Here is a 24,718-nt window from a genome sequence, read left to right as displayed (position 1 = left end):
CAGTGTTTTTGAAATTTGGTATTTAAGTTAAATCTAGCTATCTTCTAATTACCTAAATTTGGTAGTATATACTTTAGAAAGCTTCTCTTACCACCTTAAAACTATGTAAAAGTTCATTTATCTTTTTCTAGGTCTTTTATGGTTTAATTTATTAATTATTATTATTATTATTTGGCCGAGCCGCGTGGCTTGTGGGATCTTAGTTCCCCAACCAGAGATTGAACCTGGGCCCTTGGCAGTGAAAGCTTGGAGAACCACCACTGGACTGCCAGGGAATTCCCTGAATTTTTAACTTTTTAATGGCTTTTTAATGGAAGAAAGAATCTAATACTTTTGGGGGGCTACCACATTAGTGCCATATTGTTTTCAATTACTGTAGCTCAATGCTGATGTGAAATCTGATAGTACCAAGCCCCTTCAGTACTCTTTAAAACAAAAAGGCCTTTTTTTTTTTTAATGTTTATTTATTTACTTACTTACTGATTTTAGCTGTACCAGGTCTTAGTTGCGGCAATGTGGGATCTTTAGTTGTGGCATGTAGGCTCTTAGTTGTGGCAGGCGGGCTTCTTAGCTGCGGTATGCAAACTCTTAGCTGTGGCATGCATGCGGGATCTAGTTCCCCGACCAGGGATCGAACCTGGGGCCCCTGCACTGGGAGTGCAGAGTCTTGCCCACTGGACCACCAGGGAAGTCCCACAAAAAGGCTATTCTTACCCATTTATTTAAGATGAACTTTAGAATCATTGTCAAATTTTAAGAAAAATCCAACTGTGATTTTGTTGGAAACTGCATTAGACTGATTAGGTTAATGTGGGGAAATTGCCATTTTTACAGTGTTCCGTGTTTCCTTCTAAGCATCTGGCATGTCTCTGCATTTATCCAAGCCTTCTTTTATAACCCTCCAAATTAAAATATCCTTGCATTTCTGGAAGAAATCCTACTTGGTCATGTCTGATTGTTCCTTTAATAAACTGCTGGATGTGACATAGCACTGATTTTTTTTCAGGGTTTCTACATCCATATTCACATGTGAGACTGGTCTATAGTTTTTACTCTGGGCTTTGTAAAATGAGTGGGAAAGGGTTCTCGGTTCCTCCATGCCCTAGAACAGTTTATACTGTATAAAAACGATCTGTTCCTTGATATTTTTTCTTGTTATCTTTAAAAAATGTAGCTAAATATGTTCCTTAAAAGTTTTAAAGAACTCACATGAAAAAGAGTGGGTCTGGCTTGTTTTTTTTTTTTTTTTCGGTACGCGAGTCTCTCACTGTTGTGGCCTCTCCCGTTGCGGAGCACAGGATCCGGATGCGCAGGCTCAGCGGCCATGGCTCACGGGCCCAGCCGCTCTGCGGCACGTGGGATCTTCCCGGACCGGGGCATGAACCCGTGGTCCCCTGCATCGGCAGGTGGACTCTCAACCACTGCGCCACCAGGGAAGCCCCTGGCTTGTTTTTATGGAACTATTTTGATAACTTTTTCAATTTCTTCTACAATTACTAGATTTTTAAAGTATTTTCCTCCCTCTGGAAAAATTTAGGCAATTTATATTTTTCCATAAAGTTGTTTATTTACTATTTTCAAATTCAATAATCTAAAATTGTATTAAATATTTGCTATAAATTTGAGAATGAATTTATATTATTGGCTATATCCCCTTCATCGTTTCCAATTTTGTGGCGTTTTCCCCTAGATTTCTTAATTAGATTTGCCAAATCTTTGTCTCTATCAGGAGTCTGTAAACTGTAGCCTATGTGCCAAATCCTGCCTGGTGCCTCTTTTTGTACATATGTGGTCTAAGAATGGTTTTGACTTTTTTTTTTTTTGGCCACACCATGAGGCTTGTGGAATCTTAGTTCCCCAGTCAGGGACTGAACCTGGGCCCTCGGCAGTGACAGCGTGGAGTCCTAACCCCTGGACCACCAGGGAATTCCTGTTTTTACGTGTTTTAAATGGTTGACAAAAGGTGAAAGGAATAATTCTCGTGACATGAAAAATTTTAGGAAATTCAACTTTCAGTGTCAATAAGAAACTTTTATTGGAGTCTAGCCAGGCTCATTCATATGTATACTTTCTACAGTTGCTTTCATGCTACAAGGGCAGTTGAGTAGTTGCAAAAGAGACCATAAGGCCTGCAAAGCCCCAAATATTTACTATGTGGCGCTTTACAGAAAAAGTTGGCCAAACCCTGGTCTATAGGACACAAGCTTTGGTGGATATATCTCTGAATCCCCTATTTTATTATGTTATCTTGGTTTCCAGGTCCTTATTGTTAATATAGTTGATCAAAGTCAGAGTGGTATATTAAAGTTTCTTATAACTATGGAGTTTTTGCCAGTTTCTCCTTGTATACTCAGTCATTTTTGTTTTATAGACACAATCTCTATGTTCCCGAGAGCTAAGGTTGATGATATATTGCAGAAGAGTCTCCTTTACAAAAATAAAACGCCTTCTTTGTTTTACTATATATTGTACCTTGAGCTCTACTGTTTCATATTAATATTAATACCCTGATTTACTTGTGATTCCTGACATGTCTTGCCCACTTTGTGTTAAGTGTCACTTTTGTAAACAGAATATACTTGGATTTTAATATTTTTGACCCATTCTGAAAGATTAAGAGTTTAGCCCATTTTTATTTACTATTATAGACTCATTTTTATCATCTCCCTATCTTTTGCTCTGTGAACTATTTTTTTAATGTTTTTTTTTCCCTAGAATGAAGGGAAAGGTTTACAACCAATTTAAAATTTACTAGAATAAAGTTACCACCATGTGAATAACTGTTTTTAATTTTAAAAATACAGAACAGTTCAAAGAAAAATGTAGCAATCACCCATATTTCCACTATCAGAATTCATCACTGTTAATTAAGATTTTGGTATTTTTACTTCTAGTGTTATTTTTTTCTATGTGTATATATATATATATTTAAAACATCATATAAATAAGAATAAATCATGCATAAAATATTAGAACCTCATAGATGAAGACAGAGTCTCCAATCCTCTTTCCGTCACTCCAGGTCTCCAGTATTATGCTACGTATCTATTTTTCTAGTCCTTTTTAGCCACAGAAAATACACGTATTTCTGGCTATACACAGTCTTCCTACCAAACTTAACTCTTAACAACTTGTGAAAAATTTTACTCAACACCTGCTAGGCAAATAAAAAATGGACTGTAATGAAATCTCATGCACAGGGAGCAACAAATTTTAGGCTAAGATTCTCTGACTGTAAGAGGGAGGCCAATGAAGGAAGGTGGATGGAAAACACTTTCGTTTGTCCCTATCGCTCTGCCATCCTGCCTCAGGGATTCAGCCTGAGTGAGTGGTCACTGCTACTGTTTACCCAGAAAATAGTTTCCATAGTTTTTAGAGCTACTGACATTTACATCTTCTTTGTATGTTCTACTAAGTATTTTAGAGGCAAGACAACAGAATCGAGAGTTGGCAGCTTTCTGCCGTATTATCTGGAAGCTCCATATACTATCTCTTATATTCAGAGAAACAAAAAATGAAAACAGTAGTTTTTAAAATGCCAGTGAATGTACCCTAGGGGAAACGTAATTCTGGGAAAACACTCAACGGATACATATTTTAGAAGGTAGCAATGGCTCAAAGCAGCAAAAGCAGAGAAGAAAACGGAGACTAGCTTGCAGTGTGATTCTGTTGTATTACGGGATGAGGCCAGTGCTATTTCTGGATGTTCCATGCACTTCAGGATGCGGAATTGAGTTCTGCCCCAAAATACCTCTAGTGAAATACTATACACTATATAACTTGGCAGCTGGATTAAAATTAAAGATAAAAATATATAAACAAAAGGTTGACAGAATTCTAGATAGATTACCTAATATGACACGATCAGAAGAGTTACGCATGTATATAGTTCGGTGAAGCCACATTTAGTGTTAATCTGCCTATAAATCCTAGGTGTAGATATGACCTAATTCCTCCCCTCCACAGGGTTAATTAGGAAATGGAGAAAAGTATAATGAGCTGATTGAATCGAAACACATTATCTGCTAAAATGGAGATCACACAATAGAAATACTGGAAACACCATTTCTTTTCTAATAATAGTACCCATTGTCAGTACAGTCGTATTAGAGATGGCACTCATGATGCTGGGCACGTGCAACCTCCCCATCTACCTTAACAGCCTCTTCTATAGGGTCTGGTTCAGGAAAGCAGGGCTAGGCTGGTCTGTGTCTAGAGGTGGCCCCCAGATTTTTGGCCCCCTGACCAGAAGCCAGCCCAAACAGGCTGGCCAACAGCTTACAGCAGCATTGTATGAAAAGCTGTGATGGGCCAGATTCCTCTCTTGGAAATCTGAAACAGAAGAATGGGAGGAAACCTGGCAATTGAAAACAGAAGAGAGTAGCTGAGTCAAAGGAGTGAGTTAAGATTCTGATACCTTAACTACAGACCCTGCTCCTTCTGCAGTCTTGTTTATCCATTGTTTCAGCTTTCCTCCACAATCAGAAATTAATAGTGTACTAGGCTTCTTTTTTAAACAGTGTAGTTTTTCTTTTTTAAGATTTTTTTTTGATGTGGACCTTTTTTTTTTTAAGTCTTTATTGAATTTGTTACAATATTGCTTCTGTTTTATGTTTTGGTTCCTTGGTCATGAGGCCCGTGGGGTCTTAGCTCCCCGACCAGGGATTGAACTTGCAACCCCTGCACTGGAAGGCGAAGTCTCAACCGCTGGACTGCCAGGGAAGTACCCCCACTTTTTTTTTTTTTTTTGGTAATAGGGTTTTAAAGTATTTTTACAAACAAACACATCAGCTTCACAACTCTGTAAAGTTCGGTGCGATTAAACTACCCGTTTTACAGATGAGAAAGCTGAGGCAGAGTAGGATCAAAACAATTTGAGGTCACATAGCTACGCAATGGCATAATCGTAAGACAGTTGTTTTCTCCCTTGGGCCACTGATTTGTTTGAATGCTACTGTTCTCCTTTACAGTCCTTTCTCCGCAAACATTAGCTACATCGAGAAGAATATTGTAAGGCAGAAAAAAGAGTTTCCCTCTTACCTGTTTGCTGTATGGTTGTTATTGCCTGAGCATTACACTGTAGCTGTAACATGTGTCTCAGCATGGCCACTCCCCAAATATTCAACTCTGGATACAACACAGGAGCCGCCGCTGCTTTCAGCTTAGACGATTTCAGACCTGTTGTGAAGACCTGTAGACTGGCTGCTTCGAGCTGCCTGCACAGTGCAGAAACACTCAGAGCACAGAGGAATTTGTGTACAGGGCTATGGTTTCCGGTATGGGGTAAAAGGCTGAAGACAGCATTATAATTATTTTCATACTTCCCGTTAATATCACACCCAGGAATCGGGGTCTCAACTGTTTTGCCCTTGTTTTTACTCTCCCCTCCCAGGTCATAGCTGAGTATTTGCGCCAGATTCTTGCTTTCAGGTAAACAGGTACCCCTGTTAGTAATCTCACCACAAAGCTTATCTATGACTTTGCCAGCTTCCTCAAATCTAGCTAAAAGAGTCGACCTCAGGGCAATGTGGCAAAAAACACCCAGTGTGAGAAGCAGCCCCCCTAGAGAACACTCTATACTATGGTAGAGATCCCAGGCCTGCTGCAAACACTCTTGGCTGCAATACTTGGCATAGCTGCATCCATCACAGGGAACTGGGGCCAAAGTGTGCTTCAAACATCGGTGACAGTAGAGGTCCCCATTGGTAGCTCTGGTATCCCACTTGCTCTCGAGGCCACGATGCCACGGTGGCACTTCTCCTGGGTTAAGTACACTCACAAAAGCATCCTCTTTCACCAGAAGCTCTCCTGGGAGAATATCTTCTGTGGCAACCAGACAGCGGCCCTTTAAAGGGTCTGTACATAAGCCGACAGACGATGATGTGCTGGAAATCTGTTCATTCTCTCCCCTTAGGTCCACATCCTCAAAGGCTTTGGTTAGAGCTGCTGGGGAGGTTTCTGTGAGATTCTCCTTTTCCTGTACCTTTACTTTCAGACGACAGAGGGTTCTCTGCAGAACCTGAAATTGGGAAGCTGCTAGGGTTGGTTTGGCAGCAAAGTTACTTTCAAGATCACTGATGGTCTGGCTTGCCTCGTGTGGTCTCCCCAGGGTCACCAGACACTCCGCCTTACGCAACAGCAACTTGGGTTGCAGTCTTTCCGGATATCCATGCATCTGTGCTCTGACGATGTCTTTAAGGCATGTCTGCAAACAGAAAGAAAATCCCCAAATGACCCTTGGTCCCTACTCTTAAATGTCCGCTTGAAAGTCTTAATAGAAATCTACAAAAAAAAAAAAAATCTACAAGTTAAGGATTATTAAAAATGGAACAACTACAATCATGTACTTACTTCTTTAAATCATATTCTACTGCGATCTTTTTTTTTTTTTTTTTTTTTTTTTGCGGTACGCGGGCCTCTCACTGTTGCGGCCTCTCCCGTTGCGGAGCACAGGCTCCAGACGCGCAGGCTCAGCGGCCATGGCTCACGGGCCCAGCCGCTCCGCGGCACGTGGGATCTTCCCGGACCGGGGCATGAACCCGTGGTCCCCTGCATCGGCAGGCGGACTCTCAACCACTGCGCCACCAGGGAAGCCCTACTGTGATCTTTTAATTGAATGATTAGAAACAGATGCTGAAGATATTATGTTTAACTGTCATTAAAGATTTCTGATTCTCAGGAAAGAGTCTTACAGATAGAAGATGATTAAGAGGGCGTCCCAGTGCGGACTCTGCCTCTTGCTAGCTGTATGACCTTGTGCAAATGAATGAATTTCTCAGTGTCTTAGTTTTCTCATCTGAAAAACAGGGATAATAATGCCTCACAGGGTAGAAATAAAAATGAAAATAAGGTAATATATCTAAAGTGTTAAAAAGATGCCTGGAACACAGTATGTGCTCAATACGTGGGAATCATTATTGTAAGAAGTAACAATTATAGGGAAGTTATAAAGGGCTAAATGTTTCACAAGGCCTTCCCACTGCTGTCTATAGTAGCCCAGGCCTTTCTTGCTTAGGGCCTGGACTTAGATTCTTGCTCTTCTCTCTTAGTCCAAAGGGCTTAAGTGTGAACTTGCGGTGACTCAAATAGTTCTTAACTCTAGGGTATACTTTAAATTTTTGTAGAATTCCAAAATGGATGTGCCCAAGTGGCATTTTAGAGTTTGTCCTTAGACCTCAATTTGGGGATAAGGAAGAAGCCACTCATCTGAAGTCCCCCCACTCAACAGGCATTTCAGTGCAACTTTTACTTTCCCACTCAAAATTTATATTGAGGGTGAGACTTATTATTGCAGGGATATTCTTGAACATGCTCATCTACTTATTAAAAAAAACACCCTGAACAAGTAAATAGTTTGCGAACACTTGGAACCTGAAGTATTATTAGCGACGTATCTCACAGCTGATCTTGACACTGAGCATTGCTGACCCACTGGATAGAGTCCACGGCCCTGGGAAATGTGCATGTCTCTTTTCTACCAACCCACACTACCCCATGTAATCACCTGAGACAGGTGAAGTGAATCCGGAGAAAGAACAAGTTCGGGAAGTATCAATTTGTTTCCAATTCAACCAGTTCCAATTTTAGCTTTCTAATGTACAAGCAGGGATGAAGGTCTAGTCCTCCAGGGAAGCCCCCTGCAGATCCTCTCCAATCACACCAGGCATCCTGATACTCACCTCATACTGGCCCAGGTGGAAGAGGGCTGCAGAGCGATTGGCGTAACACAGTGAAATGTCCTCAGAGTTGGGCCTTGAATGCGATACTCCCTGCAGGACAATGAACCGGTTAAAGGTATACATGGAAACTAGCATCTTTAGAGTTTTTTTTTTCTTTTTTTCCAGATAATAGGGGCTCTGCTACTAAAGACTGTATGAAATTGGGTAAGTCACTGGATCTCTTTGTGCTTCACCTGCTTCATTTTTAACTACCTTAGAGCAGAGGTGTGAAGATCAAGTGAGGAAATAAATAGGTAAAGCACTTTGAAGACAGCAGCTTCAGACACAGCTTCAGCCACAAACAGTACTAAAGGTAACTGAAAACTGAGGAGCATAATAATCTGGCACATAACGAAGAGTGAGTGGAACAAACAGAAATTCACAAATGAAGAAACACGAATGACACATGGGAAACAATTCATATACAGATAGTCAAATACATGAAAATGAAAGCAGAAAAGGGCTACTTTTTTCTACCACCAAATTGGCAAGGATTAATAATAATCATAAAGGTGGGACTTCCCTGGTGGCGCAGTGGTTAAGAATCCGCGTGCCAATGCAGGCGACACGGGTTCGAGCCCTGGTCCGGGAAGATCCCACATGCTGCGGAGTAACTAAGCCCGTGCGCCACAACTACTGAGCCTGCGCTCTAGAGCCCACGAGCCACAACTACTGAAGCCCGCGTGCCTAGAGCACGTGCTCTGGAACAAGAGAAGCCACCGCAATGAGAAGCCTGTGCACCCACAGAACAGCAGCCCCCGCTTGCTGCAGCTAGAGAAAGCCCGGGTGTAGCAACGAAGACCCAAACACAGCCAAAAAGAATTTTAAAAAGTAAAAATAAAGGTGGCATCTCCAATCACTGGAGAAAAGATAGGGATTATTCAATAAAAGTATTGGGACAAGTAGCCACTGAGCAAAAATAAAGTTGGGTCTCGATATATGATAATAAAACTTTCATTAGGATAAATAACAAATGGATCAAAATCTTAATATAAAAATTGAAACTATAAGAGCACCAGAAGAAACTATATAATCTAAAGTGATGTTGGAGTCAGAAATACCTTTCTAATTATGACACAAAACCCAGAAGTCATAATAGGTTAATGAATTTGACCACAAAAAAATAAAAAATTTATTTGTAGCAAAAAACCAATAAAAGCAATATCAAAAGACAAACGCTGAACTGGAAAAAATATTTGCAACTCCTATTACAGGCAAAGGGCTCATTTCTTTACTTTATGAGCAGTTCCTACAGATCAATACGATGGCAACCAATAATTCAGTAGGAAAATAAGCAAATGATATGAACAATTCTAATGGGAAATATAAATGGCTCTTAAACAAATGAAAAGATGCTCAACCTCATTCATAATCAGCAAAATGCAAATTAAAACTCTACTGAGAGGCCATTTTTTACTTATGAGATTCGCAAAGAAGTAAAACTGATAGCACACTGAGTTGGCATAGGAGTGGGATAATGGTCATCCTCATACATTGCTAGTGGGAGTGTAAATTGGTCTCACAGTTACGGAGGCAACTGAGCAATATATATCTCTTAATACATATATCTATATCTCCATTGACCCAGCAATTCCTCTTCTAGGGATTTATCCTACAGATATAATCCTTTATCCTATAGATATGTGCAAAATAACATACATGCAAAGTTTCTCATCACAGAATTGTCTGAAGTAACAAAAGATAGGAAAAAAGGTAAATAGTGATCTAAAGGACTCTAATTAAATAAATTACTATTATATCCATATAACAGAATATAAGTGGAAAAAGCACAGTGCTGAACTGTGTGTATAGAATGTTATTTATATAAAAAGAGTATGTGTGTGCAGGACTGGGAGATTATTTGTACTTATTTATATACGCTGGAGTACTTCTGGAAAGATAGCTTTAACAGTGCTAGCTTCTGGGGACGGGAAACGAGTGGCTGGGGGACAGAGGAAGTAGACTGCACTCTATACTCTTGCATCTTAAATATTCTAACTATGTAAGCACATTTCCTATTCCAAAATAAAAAGATAAAATAATGTTAATAATACCAAATAACCAATATTGCTTAGGATATAGAGAAATGAACATTCCCATACTCTGCTAGAAGGGATGTAACTAGTTTTTTCCTGGAGAATGATTCAGCAACAAGGGGCAAAGGCCTTAAAAAAAAAATACATTCAGTTGACCAAGCAATTGCCCTTCTAGGAATTTATCCTTAGGAAATAGTCAGGTGTGTACAAATATTTACATAGAAAGATGCTCCTTGCAGCTTTATGATACCAAACACTCTGCCAACACTAGGTGTTAAATCAAGTATAGTCCTCTGTAATGGAACACTAAGCCAGCTGTAAAAAATCATGTTTTAGTGGAAAATTTAATAACATGAGAAAACGGTCACAATAAATTGTTGAGGGGAAAAAAAGCAGGTTACAAAACAGTAAGTACAGTATTATCGCCACTTTGTACAAGAAAAACATATTTTCAGAGGAAAAAGTGGCTGGCTGGATATAAGCAAAAATGTTAACAGTGCTTATCACTGGTTATGGGATTTTTTCTTACTTTTTATGCTTCTCTGTATTTTCCAAGTAAGCATATATTACATTTACAATCAGACAAAAACAACAAATATTATTTTAAAAAAAGAAAGAAAATAGCAGCTCTATGGAAAACTGCAAAGTACCACAATCAACAAAATACTAGTTTCATGAAATAGGAAGGTTCAATTTTTTTGTCTGATTTCACTTTTTAGTTTATTTTCCTTGAACAGCTTCCCCTGTGCTCACATTTCTGACACACATGCATACAGCTGAAGAAAGATTAGCTCTGAAAAAGAACTACTATTAAGCCATTTATCAGTGATCATTACATCTAATGGATTTTAGTTCTTCAGCAATCACTAATGCTTACGTTATGCGGCATTACAAAGCAGGGCTTTTATCAATTTTAGAAGATGCTGCTGTAGGTCTGATGGTTTTCGGAAAACTAATTCCAAACTTTAAGCACAGGCCTGTTACAGATGCAGAGCAGGAGGTACACTCTTCAAATTCACACTCATTCTTTCAAGATACAGGGTTCACAGACCTGGTTTAAGAGGTTGATATATTCTTGCTTTAAACCCATATTTATCTCTAAAAAATTATGGAAGGAAATCTCTCAGGGATCTTATTCCAGTTTCTACTCTGGAAGCAGGACAAGAGCAACAGATTGTTAAAAGCCACTATTCCTCCTTGAAACCTAGTTCACTGATGGTAAGTGTAGTAATTTTAAATATTTGTTGACAGCCTTCAAAATGCAGTTCAACCGGGCTGTGGCAATTGAGCTTATTTTCCTTCCTAACTTTACCTAAGTCATACTGGCTATAAGCTAACATGGTGGCCAACCAGAAATCCAGCTGTTCTCTAAACTGGGACTATCACACCAACAGCCTCATTGGTTATTCAGACAAAAAAGGCACACAATTCAGACATGGAGGAGGGAGGCCAAGGCAACCAACAAGACTTGCTACACTGTGTCTGAAGGAATATGAGAATCGAAGTTTCTTGATGGAATTCAGGACGTATAATACAAACTATCCTTTGTTTCAGAATATGACCAAAAGCTGAGTTGTGCCAGTTTTCTTTTTCAGATCCAATCCAAAATTAATAGGCAAAGCTACTAGTGGCTACACAATTCACAATTCAGCAGTAACGGTTCTATCTTTTGAAGAAATATGCATTGGTAAATTGCTGAGACAGCCCCTCCTGCTGAGCTGTGCCGGGGGTGGGGGGTGGCCGGGTCATCTTACCTTAGAGTACAGCACTGTGGCTCCCATATAATCCTTCTTCTGAAATTTTTTGTTTCCTTCTTCTCTGTAGAAAAGGGGAGCGTTGGGGTCCTTTCCAACAAGGTAACCTCTAGAAAGCCTTTTTAAAAACATCTCATCCTCTGGTCTTCATGAAGAAAGAACAACCACAACAACAAAAAAGCACAAATTTGTTATTTCTAGGAAAACTCCTAACCACTGCACTTGAAACAGGAGTGACTGCCTACAAAATACTGGGACAAAAGAGGTTGGATGTGTTATGTAATGTGACTGGGGGGAAAAATCTTTGGTCTCATAGAGACATAGGGACTGGAATTTCTATTAGGACAGAATATAAGTTTTTTATTCAGTTACTGGCCAATAAACCATTCCTTGGTTAATGCATTATATAGAAGCTTGGGTGTGGAGAAAGACATAATACACAAGTCTTTGCACCAAGGTATACTGCCACCTAAACTTTGTTGAAAATACCTGAGTGAATGGATGACAGAGGGGAGGGAGGGAGAGAAGGGGGAGGGAGAGACAATGGGGGGGGAGGGAAGGCAGAGGTAAGGAGGAGGGGGAGGGAAGGAAGAGGAGGAAGAGACAGGATGAATCATAAAGTAAATGTAGTGAAATGTTAACATTTGGGGAATCTGAAAGGGCATTGCACAACAATTCTTTATCCTATTTTTGCAAGTAAATCTGAAGTTATTTCAACCTGCAAAGTTTTTAAAAACAAGTATATGAATTCTCTAATGTATAAATACACAAACATACACCTTTTTTCCAATAAAAAGAAATGGTATAGAATAACCTAGACTATACTCTTTGACTATACAATGCAATGAAGCAAAATATGAATAACATGGGAACTAAAAATTCTCTTAAGCAACTGCTGGGTCAAAGGGGAAATCAAAGACAAAACTGCAGAATGCTTAGAAAAGTGTTTTTCAAATTTTTGTTTACAAAGACCCACAAGAAGAAATACCTTTCATGGGCTTCCCTGGTGGCGCAGTGGTTAAGAATCCGCCTGCCAATGCAGGGAACACGGGTTCGAGCCCTGGTCTGGGAAGATCCCACAGGCCGCAGAGCAACTAAGCCTGTGCACCACAACTACTGAAGCCCACGCACCTAGAGCCCGTGCCCGGCAACAAGAGAAGCCACCGCGATGAGAAACCAGCGCACCACAACGAAGAGTAACCCCGGCTCGCAGCAAACAGAGAAAGCCCGCGCACAGCAACAAAGATCCAACGCAGCCAAAATTAAAAACAAAAAACCCAAAAAGGCAGTAATGGAACGACAACAAAAAAGAAATACCTTTCACATTGTGATTCAGTAAGCTGCATCTGTGTATGTATATATGGAAATTTCACAAAACACTATTGATTCTTAAGTTAAATATCAAATATTTTATTAATATTTAAACACAATACAGAAAAAAATCTCAAAATAAATAACACAAAAAGAAAAATAAGGAAAGATTTTATTTAATTCAGAAGGTGTGCTTGCCTGTTCAAAATTTATTCCAGTCAGAAAATATGAGGACAATACCCCACGAATATCTGGTACACCACAGATCCTATTCTTTGTTCTGTTTGTTTTTATGTTGTTTTAAATTAGGTTAAACCTGAAAACCCTATTCAAACAAAGAAGTTGTGGTGAACAGTAATAACAGCAAAATTCTTCTTGCCTAACAATGGATATTCTTTAATCTTAATCCAAAATGATGACAAACTCAATGTGTTTGTAATTGCTCTTCAGTGTAATTAAGAACTAAGCTGCAATAATTCATTCTTCTAGTACCAGGTTTAACTCAGTAATTAAAGTTTTGAAAAGCTTTCTTTTTTTAGTATTTCAAATTTTCTTCTGGAATGTTATGATAAAAAATTTGTGGAAGTGAGATGGAACAATTTTCTAATTTTTTTATTGTGCTAAAATATTTTAAAACTTGTCATTTTAACTAAAGTATATAGTTCAGTGGCATTAAGTACATTCACAATATTGTACGATTGTCACCGCTATCCATTTCCAGAACTTTTTCACCAGCCCAAACTAGAACTCTGCACTCATTAAATGATAACTCTCTATTCCTACCTCTCCCCAGCCCCTGATAACCTCTATTTCACTTTCTGTTTCTATGAATTTGTCTACTCTAGGTACTTCATGTAAGTGGAATGGTAAAGTATTCATCCTTTTACGTCTGGCTTGTTTCACTTAACATAATGTTTCCTAGGTTCACTCCTTTTTATAGCTGAGTAATATTCCATTATATGTATATATCACAGTTTATCCATTCATCTGTTAATGGACATTTGGGCTATTTTCACTCTTGGCTATTATGAATACTGCCTGAACATTGGTGTGCAAATAAATCTGTTCAAGTCCCGTTTTCAATTCTTTTGGGTATAACAGAAGTAGGATTGCTGGATTATACAGTAATTCTTTTTTTTTTTCTAAGTTGGTGCCTTACTTGTCTTTTTAAATAATTAATTAATTAATTAAATTTTTGGCAGCATTGGGTCTTCGTTGCTGCATGCGGGCTTTCTCTGGTTGCAGCGAGCAGGGGCTACTCTTCATTCTGGTGCGCGGGCTTCTCATTGCAGTGGCTTCTCTTGTTGCAGAGCGTGGGCTTTAGGCTTGCAGGCTTCAGTAGTTGCTGCACGCAGGCTCGGTAGTTGTGGCACACAGGCTTAGTTGCTCCGCGGCATGTGGGATCTTCCTGGACAAGGGTTCGAACCTCTGTCCCCTGCCTTGACAGATGGATTCTCAACCACTGCGCCACCAGGGAAGTCTCAGTAATTCTATTTCTAATTATTTGAAGAATTGCCGTACTGTTTTTCATAGTGGCTGTACCATTTTACATTCCCACCAACAATGCACAAGGGCTCCAATTTCTCCACATCCTCACCAACACTTTGTTATTTTCTGTTTTATTGTTTTGGATAGTAGCCATCTAATGAGTATGAGGATAATAAGGTATCTCATTGTAGTTTGATTTGCATCTCCCTAATGATTAGTGATGTTAAGAGCATCTTTTCATATGCTTATTTCACGTGCTTATCTTCTTCGAAGAAATATCTATGCAAGTCCTTTGCCCATTTTTAAAAAAATTTACTTATTTATTTTGGGCTGTGTTGGGTCTTTGTTGCTGCCCACGGGCTTTCTCTAGTTGCGGTGAGTGGGGGCTCTTTGTCCATTTTTAAACTGGGTTTTTTGTTGTTGTTGTTGTTGAATCTTAGGAGTTCTTTATATGGTCTGGATATTAATCCCTTAGCAGATGTATGATTTGCAATATTTTCTCCCATTCTGTGGGTTGCCTATTTAACTCTGTTGATATTGTCACTTGATGCACTAAATATTTTACTTCTCATGAAGTCTGATTTGTCTATTCTTTTCTTTTGTTGCCTGTGCCTTTGGTGTCATAGCCAAGAAAAAGATGCCAAATCCAGTGTCATAAGCCTTTGGCTTATGTTTTCTTCTAAGAGTTTTATGGTTTTAGCTCTTAAGTTTAGGTCTTTGAGTTATTTTGAGTTAGCTTTTGCATATGGTGTAAGGTAAAGGTCCAACTTCATTCTTTGGCATGTAGAGTCTAACTAGGAAGCAGATAGAAAGAACCAAGTTCCTTCTTCTAGCCATGCCTTCTCTTTCTAGAGCCCTAGAGAGGTAAAGCCTCTTATAAGGTCAATTGGCAAAGCAGAAAGTCCCAGCCCCAGCAGAGAGTACAAAAGATCAGAGCTGAGAAACTGTAGCTTAATAACTCGCACACATTCACACATACACATTTTTTTTCCTGAAAGTAAGTGTACTCATCATGGAAGTTCACCTCTAAGTATTTTAGCATGCCTCTGCTAAGAATAAGGACATCCTCCTGTATCTTGATATCACAATATCATTATCATGCCTAAAACATTAACACTAGGGACTTCCCTGGTGGCACAGTAGTTGAGAATCCATCTGCCAAGGCAGGGGACACAGGTTCGATCCCTGGTCCAGGAAGATCCCACATGCGGCGGAGCACCTAATCCTGTGCACCACAACCACTGAGCCTGAGCTCTAGAGCCTGCGAGCCACAACTACTGAGCCCACGTGCCAAAACTACTGGAGCCCACGCGCCTGAAGCCCGAGCTCCGTAACAAGAGAAACCAATGCAGTGAGAAGCCCGAGCACTGCAACAAAGAGTAGCCCCTGCTTGATGCAACTGGAGAAAGCCCACGTGCAGCAACGAAGACCCGATGCAACCAAATAAATAAATTAAATTAAAAAAAAAAACACTAATTCAAATATCATTTAAAATTTCTCCATTATTTCTAAAATGTCTTTTCTTTCTTTTTCTTACCCCAACCTGATGTCGGATCAAGGTTCTAACGTACTGCATTTAGTTATTTCTCATTAGTTTCTTTTGAGACAGTCCCATAATTTTTTTTTGTTTTTCATGATTAAGTTTTTTTGAAGACTCAAGTCCAGGAAAACGTTACACATTCTGGTTTTGTCTCATTGTTTCCTCATGATTAGATTCAGGTCGAACAATTTTTGTCAAGAATATTAGTCCATTGTTAAATCTGTATACTTCTTGTTTCAAACCAGGAGACACATGTCAGGCAGTCCCATCACTACTGGTGATGTTGGTTGGTCACTTGGTTAAAGTGGTGACTGCTGGATTTCTCTAATATAAAGATAACTTCCCCCTTGTAATAAGTAACATTAATAAGTAATCTATGGGGCCATACTTTGAGACCATGTGAATAACCTGTTTCCCAGTGATCTTTCTTCTAATGTTTTGAGCATCCATTGACGATTATTGCCAGAATCCCTTATTACACTGGGAGTTACAAAATGGTGATTTTCTAATTCTATCATTATTTCTAAACTTATTAATTAGCATTCTTCTGTAAAGACAAATGTTTCCCCCTTTTCTTCTTTTACTTATTTATGTATTTTTTGAGTATCACCATGGACTTAAAAAAATTCATTCTTATAAACCATTATCATCATTATACTTTTTGATGCTCAGATTGTCCTAAATTTGGCCAATGGAAACCTCTTCAGACTGGCTCCTATGTTCTCTTTTTACTTAAATCCGTTAGTCTTTGAGCATTTCCTTGATTTCTGGCAAAACAAAGTATTCCATTTGAATCAGTGTAAAATCAAAACAAATAGGAAGGCAGTGAGTGCCCATAGTGAGTCTGTTAAGGATTCCCTAGGACACTGTAGATTATCAATGGGAGAGGTCCACGTGTCTCAAAAGGTCTTTGATATTGACAAAACGCATCTAATTTGGGAAAACATTTCTCAAAGACTGTAAATGGCAAGAAAGAAGAGTGTATGCCTGGCTTTAAGCTTTAAAGGCCCAATTCATACTTTCATTTACTGGGCAAACATATGGAGATTAGAAATTTAAATCTTTTTTGGTCATTTTAGATTATGATTGAATAGTTTTACAAACAGCTCTTTGGAACTAACTTGTTAAGTAGAGAAGTTTGGGGATGAAGTAGTGAGAGATACACAGAACAAATAAAAATAGAGGCAATTATTAACTTCAGGGAAAATAAGAGTTGTACAAGAAAGGAAATGTAATTCAAAGTATACTTTGTGGTTCATATGATATTTACATAGACATAATGATATACACGTTGAAAACTTGTTTAACCAGTATCATATTCCACTGGTTATATATTATAAATTATAATATAGTTATGATGATACAATGAGGGAAAAACAAAGTATATACATGTGAGTTGGGGGTAAGAGAGCTAGATTTGGCATCTAAAACTAAAAATTCAAAAATAGCAATATTAGCATACTGTTCAGTAATACGAAATTAAATGCTGGAAGAAACAGAATGATTTTAAATACAGTCTTTGCAGAATAGAAATGGGGAAGAGTAAGCGAGAGTTGCTGTTTTTCTTTATAAGTTTTGAAGTACTATTTGACTTCTTATACTATATGCATATTATTCTGATAAAAAATAAACTAAAAAAGGAAAATATTTCCATGTAATAAGGTACCAGGTCTAGGGACTTCCCTGGTGGTCCAGTGGGTAAGACTCTGTGCCCCCAATGCAGGGGGGCCCGGGTTCGATCCCTGGTCAGGGAACTAGATCCCACATGCATGATGGAACTAAGAGTCCGCATGCCACAACTAAGACCTGGTGCAGCCAAAATAAATAAATAAATAATATATAAATAAATATTTTAAAAAATAAGGGGGGCTTCCCTGGTGGCGCAGTGGTTGAGAGTCCGCCTGCCGATTCAGGGGACACGGGTTCGTGCCCCGGTCCGGGAGGATCCCATGTGCTGCGGAGTGGCTGGGCCCGTGAGCCATGGCCGCTGAGCCTGCGCGTCCAGAGCCTGTGCTCCGCAACGGGAGAGGCCACAGCAGTGAGAGGCCCGCGTACCACAAAAATAAATAAATAAATAAGGTACCAGGTCTACATAGTTTTACAGGATTTTTCTACCAGCTTTAAAGAATCAAATAATCCCTACATTATATAAATTATTTCAGAGCATAGAGAAATATGGGAAGCTCTCCAATTCATACTATGAGGCTATCATAACCCTGATACCAAGAGTTGATGAATAGAGCACACACACAAAAAAATATATAGTCTAATACCATTTAAGAACATAGATATAAAAATCCTAAAAATAACCTCAGCAAATTGAATCTACCCCTGTGTTAAAAAAAATGTTAGATGATAACCAGAGTTATTCTCCAAAACAGTTCAACTTCAGTAAATCTACTGATGTCAATTTTGCCTTAACAGATTAAAATGGAGTAAGAAAATGATCATTCCTCCCAAAATATATCAAAAAAAGGACTGATAAAATTCAACACTTATTTATGATACAATATAGCGCAACTTCCTTAAACTGATAAAGGGTATATACTATAAACCTGTAGCAATGTCCTAAATGCCTGCTACTATTCAACATTGCACCAGAGGTCTAACTAATGCTATAATTAAAAAGTAAAAGAAGAGGTACAAATATTTGAAAGGAGAATTGCTGTTTGCAGATATACTTACTAAAAATTCTAAGTGGATTGGCATAAAAAATGATGAAATAATGTGAAAGTACAGTGAGGTGGCCTATTATAAGGTGATTCCTAGCTTATATTTATACCACCAAGCATCAGTCAGAGAATGTAATTGGGGGAAGAAGTCTTATTCACAAGAACAACAAAAACCTTGTAAGAAGGAGAATAAATCTAAGAGGAAATGTGCAAGACCTATATAAAGAAAATGATAAAACTTTATTTAAGGACATAAAAGAAGCCCTAAACAAGTGGCAAGACATACCCTTTACGTGAATGAGGAAATTTAATATTGTAAAGGTGTCAAGTCTCCCTAAATGAATCTATAAATTCCCAATCAAAAACCCAACAACACTTTTTATTGAACTTGACAGTCAATTCCGAAGTTCACATGGAGGAAATGTACACAAAACAGCCAAGATATTCTTGAAAAAGAATAATGACTGTGTATATGTGTGTGGGAACTTGGCTTAACAGATAGCAAAGCCACATTTGTACCAGACTTCCCTGCTTTCAACTGCTCCTTCTCACCACGTCTGGTAACAAAATCTTAGGGGGGAAACCATTCCTTGTGGTTGAAGTAGGATTGACCCCAATTTTGCAAGACCGTTGGGCATGTGTTACAGGCCTGGCCAATCAGAGGAGCCTACATCTTTGGTTGAAGGGGTGTGCATGCCATCAAAGTTAGGTTGGTCAGAGTCCAACCCAGACCTTTTTTGCCAAAACTCTTAGGAAAGATGACCTCTTTTCTTGTGGTTATTAAGCTATTATCAGCATGTGCTCAAGGTTACCAAGGTTATACTGCCCACCAGGTGGAGAGAGTCTGTCTGACAGATGAAGAGATAGAGTCTGATGACATCTTCTGAGCTCCTGGATACAACTCAGCTTAAAAATAGATCTGCCTTTGCACATCCTAGTTTCCATAGCCTATAGATTTCCTAATTTGAGCTGGGTTTCTGTCACTTGAAACTGAAAAAATTCTCGTATGATACTATAAAGTCACAGTAATTAAAACTCTTTGGTTTTGGCACAGACGTAGAGTCTAGAAACTCATTTATAGATAAGTGGGAATTTAATAAATGTGGCATTTTGAAGCACTGAGGAAAGGATGGACTATTCAATAAATGACGTGGGAAAACTATCTGGAATAAAACTTAGAATATTCCCTCACATCACACACAAAAATAAATTCCAGATGGATTAGAGAGCTAAAAGACAAAACTACCAAAAAAGTTAGAAGAAAATAAAGAATATTTTTATAATCTTGGGGAAGAGTAGACTATCCTAAGACACATAACCCAGAAACCATAAAAGAAAAAGACAGAAACGGCTGTAAAAAAGTTAAAATACATGCATGCAATTTATATATAATGAGACACAATAAGTAAAATAAAAATAGATAAATAATAGACTAGGAGAAAAATTAGTAGCATATATAATAGCAAATAAATATATAGTCAGATTCATGAAGACCCCTTAAAAATTATTAAGAGAAAGATAGACAACCTGCTAGAGAAATGGGCAAAGGACACAAACAAAAACTCACAGAACAAATATTAATGAGTAACATCAGAAATGGTGCATTACTTCACTAGTAATCAGAATGCAAATTAAAACAAGATTATTTTGTCCTTAAGGTTGCCAAAATTAAAGACTGTTGCCTTCTGGGACTTCCCTGTCCCACTGGCAGGCAAGTGGCTAAGATGCCGTGCTTCATGGGACTTCCCTGGTGGCACACTGGTTAAGAATCCGCCTGCCAATGCAGGAGACACGGGTTCGAGCCCTGGTCTGGGAAGATCTCGCATGCCACGGAGCAACTAAACCCATGCGCCACAACTACTGAGCCCGTGCTCTAGAGCCCGTGAGCCACAACTACTGAGCTCGTGTGCCACAACTACTGAAGCCTGCACGCCTAGAGCCCGTGCTCCACAACAAGAGAAGCCACCGCAATTAGAAGCCCGCGCACCACAACGAAGAGTATACCCCGCTCGCTGCAACTAGAGGAAGCCCGTGCGCAGCAATGAAGACCCAGTGCAGCCAAAAATAAATAAATATATATATAAATTTATTTAAAAAAAGACTCCGTGCTTCTACCGTAGGGGGCACAGGTTCGACCCCTGGTGGGGGAACTAAGATCCCTCATGTGGTGCGGTGCGGCGAAAAAAAAAAAAAAGACTGTTGTTTTCTAATGTTGGTGAGGATATGTTCATGGTAAGTGGGTAAAGCCTTCTTGGAAGGCAATTTGGAAGTATTTATTAAATTTAAATTGCTCATAACCACTGATGCAACAAATCTTCTAAGAATCTATCTTAAATTCTAAACATATGTACAACATATATAAAAGTTGTTCATTGCAGCATTGTTTGTAACAGTAAAAAAACAAAAACCACCACCTGGAAAGAACATAACTGCCCATCAACAGGGAAACAAATAAGTAAGTTGTGGCAATAATATACTAGCAATCTCATTTGGTTGCTAAAAAGATTAAGGTGTGATGTTGCAAAAACCCTCAAAGAACAAAGCACATAATATAATCTAACAGAGGAGAAAAAGATACACGCACATTTATGTACAAATGTACGAGAATACATAAAAAAGAAATAGAAAGTTCTAATAGCTTGTGGTAATCTCTGAAAGAGAATGAGAAGGCTAAGGGGGAAATTTCATGTTTTACTTTATTAAACATTGTATCAATCTTTTGCGATGAGAATGTACTTGTATCTTACTAACATTAATAAAAAAGAAAAACAACAAGCCAAAGAAAAAAAAAGTATAACCCTAATTGTACCTAGTACCTGAACTGGCAAGGCTCAAGGTTGAATTATTTCATTCAACCAAAATCGGAGTGCCTCTACGTGCCAGACACGGTAATAGCTGCCGGCACAAAGATAAATATGAAAACCTTGAACTTGAAAGGTTATGTATTTATATGTATATGTAAGGCTCTCATTCACGTGTCATGCTGAGTATTAGTATGTGCCAGCCACTGAACTAAAAGCTTTACCAAACTATCACTCAATCAATATTTATTGAGGACCTGTTTTTTTGACACTACGCTACTCCTGTCTGCAGAAAGACAAACACAGACATGGTTCTTGCCTTCATGGAGTTTATAGTCTAGTAGTAAAGATAGACATTAATCAAATGATTACACAAATATAAAAAGGAAAGGTATGCAGTGTTGTAAATGCATAAAAAATGAGGATGACCCGGCAGGGACTCAGGGAAGGCTTTCCTAAGGAAGATGTGGCTGATCCTGAAGGATGAGAAATTAGTAAGGGCATGGTGGAGTGCATAGGAAAAGCATTTCAGGCAAAAGAAATACCCTAAGAAAAGACCATGTGACAAGAAGCAGCATAGTGCACATCAAGAACTAAAAGAAGGCCCATATGTCTGAAAGGAGAGTGTGGTGAGAGAGGAAGCCAGAGAGATAGGCAGTGGTCAGACTGCAATGGCTTTTTTTTTTTTTTTTTTTGCAGTACGCGGGCCTCTCACTGCTGTGGCCTCTCCCGTTGCGGAGCACAGGCTCCAGACGCGCAGGCTCAGCGGCCATGGCTCACGGGGCCAGCCGCTCCGCGGCAGGTGGGATCTTTCCGGACCGGGGCACGAACCTGTGTCCCCTGCATCGGCAGGCGGACTCTCAACCACTGCGCCACCAGGGAAGCCCAGACTGCAATGTCTTACTGGCTGCGTTGAGAATTTTTGTCTTTACTGCAAGAGCAAAAGAAACTGGTTTTAAGTGAGAGCAATATAATCTGATTTGTGTTTTGAAAAATGATTCATGCTGTGATGTAGGAAACAGTCTGGAGGGAGGCAAGGATGAATATAGGAAACCAGTCAAGAAGCAATTGTAATGGTCTGGCTACCGATAGTAATTTGGGTTAGGGAAGTAAAGGCAGTATATTAATTTTTTTGCTGCTGTAACGAATTTCTACAAAATTAGTGGCTTAAAGGCCTGGGTTCGATCCCTGGTTGGGAACTAAGATCCCACAGGCCATGCGGCACGGCCAAAAAAATAAAATAAAATTTAGTGGCTTAAAAGAAACAAAAATTTATTATCTTACACTTCTGAAGGGCAGAAGTCTGGCACAGGTTTCAACGGGCTAAAATCAAGGTGTTGGTAGGGATGAATTGTTTTCTGGAGCTCTTGGGGAGAATATGTTTCCTTGCCTTTTCCAGTTTCTAGAGGCTGCCTACATTCCTTGGCTTGTGGCTCCCTTTCTCTGTCTTCAAAGCCAGCAATGGTGCATCTCTGACCATTCTTCCACAGTCACATCTCCCTCTGACTCTTCTTTTCTGCTTCCTTTTTTCTACTTTTTTTTTTTACATCTTTATTGGAGTATAATTGCTTTACAATGGTGTGTTAGTTTCTGCTTTATAACGAAGTGAATCAGTTATACATATACATATGTTCCCATATCTCTTCCCTCTTGCGGGAAAAAAAAATTAATTTGTTTATTTTGGCTGAGTTGGGTCTTCATTGCTGTGTGCAGGCTTTCTCTAGTTGTGGCAAGTGGGGGCTACTCTTTGTTGCAGTGTGCAGTCTTCTCATTGCGGTGGTTTCTCTGGCTGCAGAGCACAGGCTCTAGGCACGTGGGCTTCAGTAGTTGCAGCACGTGGGCTCAGTAGTTGTGGCTCACGGGCTCCAGAGCACAGGCTCAGTAGTTGTGGCACACAGGCTTAGTTGCTCCGTGGCATGTGGGATCTTCCCGGACTAGGGATCGAACCCATGTCTCCTGCATTGGCAGGCGGATTTTTAACCACTGCACCATCAGAGAAGCCCTTTAAATTGGATTTTTAGCAACCTTAATTCCATCTGCAACCTTAACTTCCCTTTATCATGTTACCTAACATATTCACAAATCTGGGGATTATGACATGGACATCTTTGGGGTATATTTTTCTGCCTGCCACATGGGGAAATGGGGAAGACTAACTTGATGTGATTATACATATATAAATATATGTATATGTATGATTTTTCTTTGGTTACTTTTCAGATTTATTCTTTTTTTATCTTTAGTTTTAGCAGTTTTGAGTCTGATGTCCCAAGGTGTGATTTTTATTTATGTTTACACTGTTTAGGATTTGCTGAGCTTCTGGAATCTGTGGGTTGATGTCTTTTATCAGTTTTAGAAAATCTGCAGTCATCTTTTTGGAATATTGCTTCTGAACGACTCTCTTCTTTCCTGAGACCTCAATTACAAGTATGTTAGACTATCTGATTGTGTCCTACATATCTCTTATATGCTGTGCCATTTTTTCCATTCTTCTTTTCTTCCTGTGCTTCATTTTGTTTTTCATTAACCTGTAAGCCAGCTTCCTAATCCAATGTTCCACTGCATCCAATTTTCTGTCAAGCTTAAGAATTAAGTTGGTTTCAGTTACAGTATGTTTGAGTTCCAGAAAGTCCATTTAATTTTTTTTTGCCTTCTAGCATTAAAAAACTGTTTTTATTGAGGTAAAATACATATAACATAAAATTTACCATCTCAACCTTTTTTTTTTTTGCTGTACGTGGGCCTCTCACTGTTGTGGCCTCTCCCTTTACGGAGCACAGGCTCCAGACGCGCAGGCTCAGCGGCCATGGCTCACAGGCCCAGCCGCTCCACGGCATGTGGGATCTTCCTCGACCGGGGCACGAACCCGTGTCCCCTGCATCGGCAGGTGGACTCTCAACCACTGTGTCACCAGGGAAGCCCCCATCTCAACCATCTTAAAATATATAGTTCAGTGGTATTATATACATCCATAATGCTATACAACCATCATCAACATCTATTTCCCTAACTCTTTTCATCTTGTACAACTGAAACTCCATACTCATTAAACAATAACCCTCCATTCCCCCCCGACCCTCAGCCCCTGGCAACCACCATTTTACTTTCTGTGTCTATGATTTTTGACTACTTTAGGTACTGAAATTTATTATTTTTTATAGATTCCAATTCTCTGTTAGAATCTATCTTTTCATCCACCTTGTCCACCTTTTCCTCTAGTTTCTTCAACATGTTAATCACAGTTATTTAAAACACCTGGTCTACAAACTCCTGTATGTAAACATCAGTCAATCTATTTCTAAAGTTCATTTTTTCTCTTCATTATGGGTCATTTTAATGTCCCTCCGCAGTTTAGTAATTTTGTGTTCCTGATACATTATGTATGGAAGACATAATGA

General features: G+C 39.1%; 1 protein-coding gene across 1 annotated transcript in view; it reads right to left on the bottom strand.

Moving 5' to 3' along the window:
* Nucleotides 1-24,718, bottom strand: part of SMYD4 (SET and MYND domain containing 4) — a 42,905-nt gene that overhangs the window by 11,427 nt on the left and 6,760 nt on the right. The window contains exons 3-5 of the mRNA XM_029212329.1: nucleotides 11,509-11,653; nucleotides 7,680-7,769; nucleotides 5,041-6,205 (exon numbers count right to left, since the gene is read on the bottom strand). Coding sequence (XP_029068162.1) covers nucleotides 5,041-6,205; nucleotides 7,680-7,769; nucleotides 11,509-11,653 — 1,400 coding nt within the window. The remainder of the gene's footprint in view (nucleotides 1-5,040; nucleotides 6,206-7,679; nucleotides 7,770-11,508; nucleotides 11,654-24,718) is intronic.

Source organism: Monodon monoceros, unplaced genomic scaffold (assembly GCF_005190385.1).
Source record: "Monodon monoceros isolate NGI ecotype Baffin Bay Population unplaced genomic scaffold, NGI_Narwhal_1 Super_Scaffold_9, whole genome shotgun sequence".
Classification (NCBI taxonomy): Eukaryota; Metazoa; Chordata; class Mammalia; order Artiodactyla; family Monodontidae; genus Monodon; species Monodon monoceros.
This window is presented reverse-complemented; position numbering and strand designations above follow the sequence as displayed.